Source organism: Lynx canadensis, chromosome B3 (assembly GCF_007474595.2).
Source record: "Lynx canadensis isolate LIC74 chromosome B3, mLynCan4.pri.v2, whole genome shotgun sequence".
Taxonomy (NCBI): domain Eukaryota; kingdom Metazoa; phylum Chordata; class Mammalia; order Carnivora; family Felidae; genus Lynx; species Lynx canadensis.
In genome coordinates this window covers 27,497,033-27,509,265 of record NC_044308.2, presented here as the reverse complement: position 1 = coordinate 27,509,265, position 12,233 = coordinate 27,497,033, and the positions used below count along the sequence as shown (strand labels likewise).

General features: G+C 35.5%; 1 protein-coding gene across 5 annotated transcripts in view; it reads left to right on the top strand.

Moving 5' to 3' along the window:
* HERC2 (HECT and RLD domain containing E3 ubiquitin protein ligase 2) overlaps window positions 1–12,233 on the top strand; it is a 289,146-nt gene that overhangs the window by 84,944 nt on the left and 191,969 nt on the right. For all 5 annotated transcript variants that reach the window (XR_003969350.1, XM_030317589.1, XM_030317587.1 and 2 more), the window contains 2 exons: window positions 3,293–3,544; window positions 8,517–8,710. Coding sequence is in view for 4 of the 5 variants with exons in the window: in XM_030317589.1 (XP_030173449.1) it covers window positions 3,293–3,544; window positions 8,517–8,710 (446 nt within the window). In the remaining variant the exon portion in view is untranslated. The remainder of the gene's footprint in view (window positions 1–3,292; window positions 3,545–8,516; window positions 8,711–12,233) is intronic.

The window sequence follows — 12,233 nt, the reverse complement described above, 5'->3', positions numbered from 1 at the left end:
TTTGGGATGCAGAGTTCTAAATATATCTGTCAAGTCCATCTGATCCAATGTATCATTCAGGGCCCTTGTTTCTTTATTGATCCTGTGTCTACATGATCTCTCCATTCCTGTAAGTGGGGTATTAAAGTCCCCTGCAGTTACCACATTTTTATCAATAAGGTTGCTTATGTTTGTGATTAACTGTTTTATATATTTGGGGGCTCCCGTATTCGGCGCATAGACATTTATAATCGTTAGCTCTTCCTGATGGATAGACCCTGTAATTATTATATAATGCCCTTCTTCATCTCTTGTTACAGCCTTTAATTTAAAGTCTAGTTTGTCTGATACAAGTATGGCTACTCCAGCTTTCTTTTGACTTCCAGTAGCATGATAGATAGTTCTCCATCCCCTCACTTTCAATCTGAAGGTGTCCTCAGGTCGAAAATGAGTCTCTTGTAGACAGAGAATAGATGGGTCTTGTTTCATTATCCATTCTGATACCCTATGTCTTTTGGTTGGAGCATTTAGTCCATTTACATTCAGTGTTGTTATTGAAAGATACGGGTTTAGAGTCATTGTGATGTGTGTGGGTTTCATGCTTGCAGTGATGTCTCTGGTACTTTGTGGTCTTTGCAACATTTCACTCACAGAATCCCCCTTAGGATCTCTTGTAGGGCTGGTTTAGTGGTGATGAATTCCTTCAGTTTTTGTTTGTTTGGGAAAACCTTATTTATTTCTGAGAGACAGAGAAAGGCAGACCATGAGTAGAGGCGGGGGAGAGAGAGAGAAAGAGAGAGAGATACAGAATCCCAAGCAGGCTCCAGGCTCTGAGCTGTTAGCCCAGAGCCTGATGTGGGGCTCGAACTCACGAACTGGGAGACTGTGACCTAAGGTGAAGTCGTATGCTCAACTGGCTAAGGTACCCAGGCACCCCTGGGGATTTTATTTTTTTACTATAAAATGAGAGTTACAGTAGAATAATTGACATTATGAATTGTTTCTGGTTATTATGTTTCTTAATGTCTAGCTATCTTTGATTCCCTGTGGTGAATCCTGCTTTTGCCTGTGTGGATTCAGAGTAGGAAGCTACATTGTTGGCTTGTTTTTGATTTTACTTGTGTTTGTCTTCATTAGTGAGACTGTACTCATTTTGCTTTTTTTGAGCGTATATTTATTAGGTTTAACGGTTAGAATTAGATTGATATTTTAAACTGTTATTTGTTAATGTTGTGAGGGTCTGTCCTCAGAATCGTGGTGATCTGTCAAAATCAGCTGGGGAGCCTGTCTGCCCTCTCCTGCAGAAGTTGAATGGCAGATTGGGAATTGACTTACTTCTGGGAATTTCTTTAGTAAGAGGACAAAAATAATTTCAGTCATCTTCATGTCCACATAGGGCCCCTCCCCGCCCCACACCTATTCCCACTAAAGGATAGGCATAGAGTCATCTTTCTTCTGCTTCTATGAGTCTTAGAGAAAAATGGTCTCATCAGTCATCTGAAAGTTCTCTTCTAGCATGAAGCTTTCAGTTTGACGTCTTGTTTTTAAGTGTCCATTGTTGAGTGATTGATAATATGTTATAAAACTCTTAACAAGGAAGTTTTTTCTTAAGTAAGCCTTATTAGGGCTTGTTCTTGAATTCTTAGTGTGAAACACTGTGTAAAGTGTTGACTAAATTGCCTTGATTGGAAACTGTGCATGCTGTTTACCTCCCACTGGTGTTTCTTTGGTGCGGGTGTTATAAAGGGAAATGTCCCTGGTATGTTACTATTCTTTGAGAAGACTGGTATAGTAGAAGCCTGCTTGTCTGTTCGGTCTGGTCCTGGATGACAGGCTCACTGAAAAAAATTGGAGTAAGTGGGAATTGTGGGCTGGGCTATGTGAACAACAGGCATTTTGCAAGGCATGTAGTATATGCACATTCTTTGATAATTGTGTATGGGTCTGCTGAGTTGAACATTGCTATGTTTCTTTCACTGACCACCTGCTAGTGTATCATATACAGTTTTAGATCAGGGATTGACTGTTTTTGCAAATAGACTGATATTGGAATGCCACCTTGCTTATGTATTATCTGTGGCTGCTTTCCTATGACAGGGGAACAATTAGATAATTGTAACAGAGACCACATTGCCCACAAAGCCTAAAAATACTTACCTTCTGAGCTCTAACAAAAAGTTTGTTGGGCGCCTAGGTTGTTCAGCTAGTTAAGCATTCAACTCTTGATTTTGGCTTAGGTCATGATTTCACGGTTTGTGGGATTGAGCCCTGCATCGAGCTCTGTGCTGGCAGTGTGGAGTCTGCTTGGGATTCTCTCTCTCCCTCTCTCTGCCCCTCCCCTGCTCTTTCTCTCAAATAAATAAATATTAAAAAATATTTTTAAAAATTTGCTGATCTTTAGATTATTTAAAACAGAATGGAGGAGTGTCTGGGTGGCTCAGTCGGTTGATTGTCCGACTCTTGATTTTGGTTCAGGTCACAATCTCATGGTTATGAAATTGAGCTCTGCACTGAGTGTGGAGCCTGCTTAAGATTCTGTGTCTCTCTCTCTCTCTGTGTCTCTCTTCCCCTCATCCTCTACTACCTCTCTTCCCTGCTCGTGTGCTCTCTCTTTAAAAAAAAAAAAGAAAAAAAAAACTTAGTCACTTATGGAGCGATGTAATTTCTTCTTTTATATTTCTTCTCATTTCTTTTCTACAGTTTTCACCTGCACCTAATTTAGCAGGTTTCTTTTTTAATAATTTATATTTATTGACTTTTTGCAAATTATCAGAGTAAATATAAAACAAACACATTTTTGTAATTTATTGGTTTATATAATATTTAATTCGATTATACTCACAAACATTATTAGAAAGAAATGCCGTCCTGCAGTTGACTTGTGGTCAGCATGACAGGAACAGTGTGCAGGCAGACTTGAGAGAGTGGTCAGGGAATTACAGCTGTGTTCAATGGGTCCAGTTATAGTATTTTATAGAGGCAGTGGGTCTTTTGTTCTGTTTTCACTACTTGGTTGAACTGAACCCAGTCATTGAGCACAAACTAGGAAGAGTCAGGACTTTATTATTCTTTTAGCTAAAAACAAAAACAAAAAACCACACCCAGCTTTCCTTTTCCTATTGCTTCTATATCAACCTGAAGTATAAACTAGATTTCATTTGGTAAGCGGTCACCTGGTTATTGTTATTATAGTTAATATACTATATATATAAGTCTAGGTTTATGTTATTGGTTATATTGAGTATTTTCAGCCACTTAGAAGTTGCATTAAGATGTACAGTTATTTTTACTTAAATATATTTGTATTTTTTAGGTCAGGTGTGGTCTTGGGGAGATGGTGACTATGGAAAATTGGGCAGAGGTGGTAGTGACGGCTGCAAAACACCAAAGCTTATTGAAAAGCTTCAAGACTTGGATGTTGTGAAAGTCCGATGTGGAAGTCAGTTTTCTATCGCTTTGACGAAAGATGGCCAGGTTTATTCATGGGGAAAAGGTGACAATCAGAGACTAGGGCATGGAACAGAGGAACATGTTCGTTATCCCAAACTCTTGGAAGGCTTGCAAGGTAAGTGCAAAATGAAAACTTTTAAAACCTTTTGAAGCTTTTTCTTTAGTAATCTTTTAAAGTTTGTAGGTCTTTCCTTTATTTACCTACTATTTCACGAATTAACTCATCATTAGAAGGCTTTTACCCACATTTTTATAGGTATAGATTATAAATGGAAAATGGTTTTGTTTCTATTTAAAAATGGTGTAGAATTATTCTCACCAGATTTATTTTGAAATTCGTTCAGTTTTACAAATATTGGTGCCAGGCATCTATTCATCACTATGTAAGCTGGCCTTAGTGAGATTAACTTCTGTTGGTGAGGTCACCTGTAGTTATACTGTAGACATTGCTAAGATGACGGATGTATATAGTGCTGTGGGAGCACAGTGGGAGGAGATAGGATTGGTGTGCCTAGAGTGGTCTCATTTGAAATTATCCTTGATAGGTGAATCCTGCTTATTTGGTTTCAAGGGCATCTAGCATGCATTCTAGATAGAATGGGAGCCCAGGCATGTAGGTGTGCTTTGCAGGTGCCTTCTGAAGTGTGGGAGAGGTTGGTGATAGGTTTATCAGGTGGGGCTTGTAGTGCTTTATCTAAGGGGTGAGCGACTGTTTTCCTAAAGGACCTAGACCATAAGTATTTTAGCTTTGAGTACCATACACTGTATGTCTCAACTACTCTTTTTCTGCTTTTGTACCCCAAAAGTAGCCATGGACAATATGTAAACAAATGGTCCTGGCTATGTTAATGGCTTTATTCATAGAAACAACCCTTGGCCTGTGTTTGGCATGAGGGATGAAGTTTGTTGGATCTCTGTGCTGGATCCTACTTTATGTTTTTGCTTTTTTGTCAAGGGAGTTTAAAGGGAGACTTTTACATAGGACTTGCTAGTTTCTTTCCTGATGACAAGGTTTTATGGTGTCTATTATTTTCTAAGTTTCTGAGATAAGTTGTAGGGTAATACAGTTGGTTTATATTATGGAGCTATGTTTAAATTTTGTTAGCCTTTCTTGTTTATATTTTTTTCATTTAGCTAAGGAAATATGCTTCCTCAGCAACATTTATTAGATACAGAGAGAGCTTATCATGAAAGTATTTAAATAATTTTTGGTACATTTTGGTTGTTGTCAACTTATCATAGGCTCTTAGAATTGTTCTCCTTACTCTAGTAGAATTTTGCAGCTAAATTATTTTTTATGTTGACATTTCTGAAGACATTCCTTGTGCTGGTCATGTTAGACTTACTATTAAGCAAAAATATAATACTTGGATAACACTGTTTAAATAGGAAAAATGTATTATTTGACTTCAGAAAAAAGAGATTTTTGTCTTAGAAAACTTCCTTAATGAAGACGGTACTTTGATATTCATCAGGATAGCCCACAATGTGGGCTATAAAACACCCCTTAACATATTTAAAAGAAGGGAGATCAAACAATGTCTGCTGTCAGACTACAATATAATTAAACTAAAAATCAATAAAAGATAGCTGAAATATCCCCAAGTACATGGAGATAAACTTCCAGGGTGCCGGGGTTGCTAAGTCAGTTAAGCATCTGACTGGCTCAGGTCATGATCTCACGGTTTGTGGGCTCCAGCCCCACATTGGGCTGTCTGCTGTCAGCTCAGAGCCCACTTGGGATTCTCTGTCTTCCTCTCTCTCTCCTGCTTGTGCATACTCACACACTGTTTCTCTCAAAAATAGATAAACATTAAAAAAATATTAAAAAATAAACACTAAACTTCCAAATAACACATGGTCAAACAAAAAACTCTCAAGAGAAATTTTAAAATATTTTGAACTAAATGAAAATGAAAACAACTTATCAAAATTTGTGGGATGCTGTGAAAGCAGTGCTTAGAAAGATATTTATAGCACTGAATTCATGTATTATAAAAGAAGAAAGATCTAAAGTTAGTAATCTTTGTGTTCAGGAAAGGAAACTATCAACAAAATGAAAAGGCAACCTACAGAATGGGGGAAATATTTGTAAATCATATATGGGATAAAGGATTAATATCCAAAATATATAAAGGACTCATACAATTCAATAGCAACAAAACAAAACAAAACCTGCTCCAAAACCAATTTGTTGAAAAATTGGGCAGAGGATCTGAGTAGACATTTTCCCACAGGTGGCTTATAGATAGCCATCAGGTATATGAAAAAGTACTCAATGTCAGTAATCTTCAGGGTAAATGCAGATCAAAACCACAGTGAGATATCACCTCATACCTGTTTGAATGGCTATTATCAAAAAGATAAGAAATAACTAGTGTTGGTGAGGATGTGGAGGAAAAGAAACTCTTGTGCACTGTTGATGGGAATGTAAATTGGTACAGCCACTGTGGAAAACAGTAAGGAGGCTTTTCAAAAATTAAACAAAAAAACCAACTACCATGTGATCCACCTGTTCCACTTCTGAGTATTTATCTGAAGGAAATAAGTATGCTAACTCAAAAAGGTACCTGCATCCTCCTGTTCATTGCAGCATTATTCATAGTAACCAAGATATGGAAACAACCTAAGTGTCCATTGATAGATGAGTGGATAAAGAAAATGCAGTATAATGGAATATTATTCAGCCACAGAAAAGAAGGTAATTCTTCCATTTGTGTTAACATGGATGGACCTTGAGGGCATTATGCTAAGTAAATAGGTCAGACAGAGAAAGGCAAACACTGTATGATGAGAAATGAGAGAGAAGACATACTACAGATCCTTTGAACTTTATAAAGATGATAAAGGAATACTAAGAACAACTCTATGCCCCCATATTTTGTAATGTAGATGAAATGAACCAATTCTTTAAAAGACACAATTTGCCAAAACTCATACAAGAAGAAATAGACAAACTGAATCGGCCTATATCTATTAAATTGAGTCAATAATTGATAACTTTCAGAAAGCGTGAGGCCCAGATGGGTTTACTGGTGAATTCTACCAAACATTTAAGGAAGAAGGGAGAAATTATACCAATTCTCTATAATCTCTGTTTCAGAGGAGAGAAGCAAAGGGAATACTTATTAACTCATTCTGTGAGGCCAGCACCACCCTAATATCAAAGCCAGACAAAGACATTATAAAAAAATTACAGACCAACATCTCTCATGAATATAGATGCAAAAATCTTCAATGAAATATTAACAAATCAAATTCAACAATGTATAGAAAGAATTATATATCACCACTAAGTTGAGTTTATTCTGCATATGCAAGATTGGCTAATTCAGCATCCAAAAATCAATGTAATCCATCAAATCAAGAGAGTGATAAGAAAAATCACATGATCATATCAATAGATGCAGAAAAAAACATTTGATAAAATTCAATGCCTATTCCTACTAAAAACTCTCAATAAACCAGGAGAGAACTTCCTTAACTTGATAAAGAATACCTATAAAAATCCTACAGCTAACATTATACTTAATGGTAAGAAACTTGAATCCTTCCCACTAAGATCAGGTACAAGGAAAAGATGTCTCATCTCACCATCATCTCTTTTCAGAACGATGCTTGAAGTTCTAGCTAATGCAGTAAGACAATGAAAGGATAGTAAAGGAATGCAGATTGAGAAGGAAGAAATAAAACTGTTTGTTCACAGATGACATAAAAGTCTATGTAGAATATCTGAAAGAATTAACAAAAAAGCTGGAAGTAATAAATGGTTATAGCAGAGTTGTAGGATACAAAGTTAATATACCAAAGTCTTGTTTTTTTATATGTCAACAATTAAGAAGTGGAATTTGGAATAAATACATAATATCATTCACATTAGTAGTAAGGAAATGAAATAAATAGGTATAACTCTGACAAAGTAAGTACAAGAGCCATATGAGGAAAACTATGTAACTGATGAATGAAATCAAAGGAGAACTAATAAATTGAGAGATATTCTTTGTTCATGGATAGGAAGACTGAATATTGTCAGTTCTTTCCAGCTTGATCTATAGATTTAATGCAATCTCCATCAAAATCTGAGCAAGTTATTGTATTGGTATTGACAGACTGATTCTAAGTTTTATGTGGAGAGGCAACAGATCTAGAATAGCTAACACAGTATTGAAGGACAAGAACAGGTTGGAGGACTGACGCTATGCAGCTTCAAAACTTAATATAAAGCTACAGTAATCAGGACAGTATGACATTGATTACAGTATAGACAAATTGATCATTGAAACAAAGTAGAGAGTTCAGAAATAGACCCACATAAATATAGTTAATTGATCTTTGAGAAGGGAGCCAGGGCAATACAATGAAGCAAAGGTGAGTTTTTCAACAAATGGTGTTGGAACAATTAAACATTCACATGCAAATAAAAGTGAATACTTGATAATAGGGGAGGCTATACATGGGGTGGAGAGTATATGGGAAATCTCTGCATTTTTCCTCAATTTTGCTGTGATCCTAAAATGTTCTAAAAATAGAAAGGAAAAAAGATATACTTTGCATGATTATATCTTGGGACAGGAGAATACGATTTAATGATTAATTAAAAATACACTTATCTCTTTCTGAATGAAAAACTGAATATGGAGAAAAAAAATAACAGCTCTGGGGTGCCTGGGTGGCTCAGTCAGTTGAGTGTCCAACTGTGGCTCAGGTCAGGATCTCGCAGTTTGTGTGTTTGAGCCCTGTGCTGATAGCTCAGAGCCTAGAGCCTGCTTTGGATTCTGTGTCTCCCTCTCTCTGCCCCTCTCCCACTCAGGCCCTTGCTCTCTCAAAAATAAATAAACATTAAAAAAAAAAAAAAGGTAACAGATCCTTTTCATACCTTAACATTGTTTAATTTTCAGGCTGCAGGTCTTAATAAATTGTAGCTAGTAAACCATAACAAGGGTTTTAATAACATACATGAAGCAGATGAATTATGCATAGTATTAAAGCAATGAATTATCCTTTAGAAGTTGACATTAAATACCTTCTGACCTGAATGATCTACAACAGAAGTCAGGTGTGAAGCTGTGTTGTATCTTTCCTCTTAGGGAAGAAGGTAATTGATGTGGCTGCAGGCTCCACCCACTGCCTGGCTCTGACTGAGGACAGTGAGGTCCATAGCTGGGGCAGCAACGACCAGTGTCAGCACTTTGACACCTTGCGTGTGACCAAACCAGAACCTGCTGCACTGCCAGGACTGGATACCAAACACATAGTTGGAATTGCCTGTGGACCTGCTCAGGTACTGAGTGGATAGTTTGGTTAGATATTTTGTAGAATTTTGGTTGCCCATCCCTCATTGCTAGGATGTTGAAATACCATTGACTTGTGTGTGTTGTTCTTATATCCTGTAGTTGTACTAAACTCACTTATTAGTTCTAGGAGTTTTGTGTCAATTCCCTGGAGTTTTCTTCAGAAACATAGACACAGTTTTATTTCATCTTTTTTCTGTATTTCTTTCCCTTGCCTTATTGCACTGGCCAAGACTTCCAATATGATGTTGAAGAGTGGTAAGAGGGCACATCCTTGTTCCTGTTTGTAGCGGGAAAGCATTTAGTCTTTCACTATTAGCTAGGATGTTAACTGTAGGATTTTTTTTTTTTAGTAGATGCCTTGTGTCAGATTAAGGAAGTTTCCTTTAACTCCTACTTTTTTGAGAGTTTTTTTTTTTTAATACTGAATAGATGCTGAATTTTGTCAGATACATTTTTCTTCTCAAATGATATGATCATGTAGTTTTCCTTCTTTAGTCTGTTTATATGGTAGACTATGTTAATTGATTTTCAAATATTAAGCAAACCTTGCATTTCTGAGATAAACCCCACTTGGTTATGGTGTATTATTCTTTCTTATATATTGCTTTATTTGATTTGCTAATGTATTGTTGAGGATTTTTCTGCTGATGGTCATCAGAGATAATTGGTTTGTGGTTTTATACTGTGTGTCTTTTTATCAGGGTAAAACTGGTCTCATAAAAAGTGTTGGAAAGTGTTCCTTTCTCTTCTGTTTTCTAGAAGGGATTGTGTAGAGTTAGTGTTATTTCTTTTTTAAATTTTTTTTTCTTTGGTGAATCCATCTGAGCCAGGAAATTTCTTTCTCAAAAGATTTTTATGTAAAAATTGTTTCTTTAATAGATACAGAACTATTCAGAGTGTTTCTTCTTGAGTAGGTTTAACTGATTTGTGGCACTCAAGGAGTTGTTCCATTTCATCTAAGATGTCTGAGTTTTGTGTGTAAAGATTTCCTTAGTATTCTTTTACTAACCTTTTGAAGTCTTTGGGGTCTATAGTAATATATTCTCTTTCATTACAGATATTAGTAATTTGTGTGTGTGTGTGTGTGTGTTTGTCAGTTTTGCCTAGATATTTATCCATTTTATTGATCTTTTTAAAGAACTTTTAGTTTCAAAAAACTTCCCTTTGTTTTTTGCTTTCAATTTCATTGGCTTCTTCTCTTTGTTATTTTTTTTTTCCCCTTCAGCTTGCTTTGGGTTCACACTTTTCTATTTTTAGTTTCTTCAAGAAAAAGCCTAGGTTAATTTTAGACCTTTCTTCTTTTGTAATATTTAAGCAGTTGATGCTGTAATTTCCCTCTAAGTAGTGCGAATTTGCACTCATACATTTTGATGTATTTTGTTTTTGTTCAGTTCAAAATACTCTCTAATTTCTTTTGAGAATTGCTCTGTGACCTATGTATTATTGTGTCATTTAATTTTAAAGTGTTTGGAGATTGTACTATTATCATTCTCTTACTGTTCCTAGTTTAATTTTATTGTGGTTAGGGAACAAACTATATGATTTCAATTCTTCTAGGTTTGTTAAGATTTGTGTCTCAGGATATGTTCTCTTAAGTGAATGTTCTGTGTGTGTGCTTAAAAAGGGTTATGTATTTTGTTTTACATGTATTTTGCTGTTGGGTGAAGTGTTCTATAAATGTCCATTAAATCCAGTTCATTGATGGTATTCAATTGTTGTATATCCTTGCTGATTTTCTGTCTGCTTCTATCTCTTTCTAGGAGGATAGTGTTGGTATTTCCAAGTATAATTATGGATTTCTCCATTTCTTTTGGCTCTATCAGTTTTATTTTTTTTTTAATATCAGTGCTTTTGGTCATTAAAAAAATTGTGGTTGACTATACAGTGGCATTAAGTATATTCATGAGACTGTGTAACCATCATTGTTATCCATCTCCAGAACTTTGTCATCCTAAACAAAAATTCTGTACCCATTAAACATTAGTCTCCTTTTCTCTTCCCTTTGGCCCCTAGTAACCTCAAATTTACTTTCTGTTTCTGTGACTTTGCCTATTCAAGATACCTCATATAAGTATAATCATATAATATTTGACCTTTTGTGTCTGGCTTATTCCACTTAGCATAAGTTTTTTAATTTTTAATTAAAATTTTTTTAAGCATAAGGTTTTTAAGCTTGTTCCATGTTGGAGGATGTTTCAAGATTTTGTTCCTTTTAAAGGCTTAATAATATTCCATTATATGTATATCCCACATTTTGTTCATTTATTTCTCCTTTTTTTGTACCTTTGGCTATTGTGGTTGTGTTGCTCTGAGTGTCTGGGTCCACGCTTTCATTTTTTTGTTTTTGTTTTTGTTTGTTTGAGTATATATCTAGGAGTGGAATTGCTGGATCATATGGTAATTATGAGGAATTTGAGGAACTGTCAAACTGTTTTCCACAGCAGCTGCATGATTTTTACATTCCCACCAGATATGCACAAGGGTTTCAGTTTCTCCACTTTTTTTTTGCCCAACCCTGGTTATTTTCTGGTTTTCTTTCTTTGATTGTTTGAAGCCATCCTTGTGTGTATGAAGTGGTATCACACTGTGGTTTTGATTTGCACTTCCCTAATAGAAAAGATGTTGAACATTTTTTTATGTGTGTATTGACCATTTGTATATCTTCTTTGAGGAAATGTTGATTAAGTCCTTTGCCCCTTTTTGAATTTTTTCTTGAATTGTAGGAGTTCTTGATGTATTGTGGATATTAATCCTTATCAGGTATATGATTTACAGCTATTTTTTTCCCCATTCTGTGCTTGTCTTTTCATTTTGTTGATAGTGTCCTTTGATGCACACAAGTTTTTAATTTTGAGTAAGTCTACTTTATTTTTTCTTATGTTGCCTATGCTTTTGGTGTTATATATATCCAAGAAATCTGTTGTTATGTAGATTTCACCCAGTGTTTTCTTCTGAAAGTTTTATAGTTTTAGCTTTTATGTTTTGGTCTTTGATCCACTCTAAGTTAATTTTTGTATATGGTATAAGGTAATGATCCAATTTGATTGCTTTGCAGTTTTCCCAGCACCATTTGTAGAAAAGATTGTTCTTTCCCCATTGAATGGTGTTGGCATTTATCAAAAATCATTTTACTGTATAGGTAATGGCTTATTTTTGGGCTCTCCATTCTGTTTCATTGGTCTGTATGCCAGTATTTCATTGGTACTTTATGCCAGGACCATGCTGTTGTGATTACTGTAGCTTTGTAGTGTAGTAGGCTTTGAATTAGGAATTGTGAGTTTTCCAGTTTTGTTCTCTGTTTCAAGATTATTTTGTTTATTTGGGGTCACTTGAGATTTCCATACACATTTTAGGATGGGTTTGTCAGTTCTTGTTTTATAGATTTTGAAGCTCTTTTTTTTTCTTTTTTTTTAAGATATGTGCACATTTAGGTTTGCTTTGTCATCTTGATGAATTGGCCAAGGGCATTATACAGTATGCCCCCTTTATCCTTCTTTTTCTTTGCTCTGA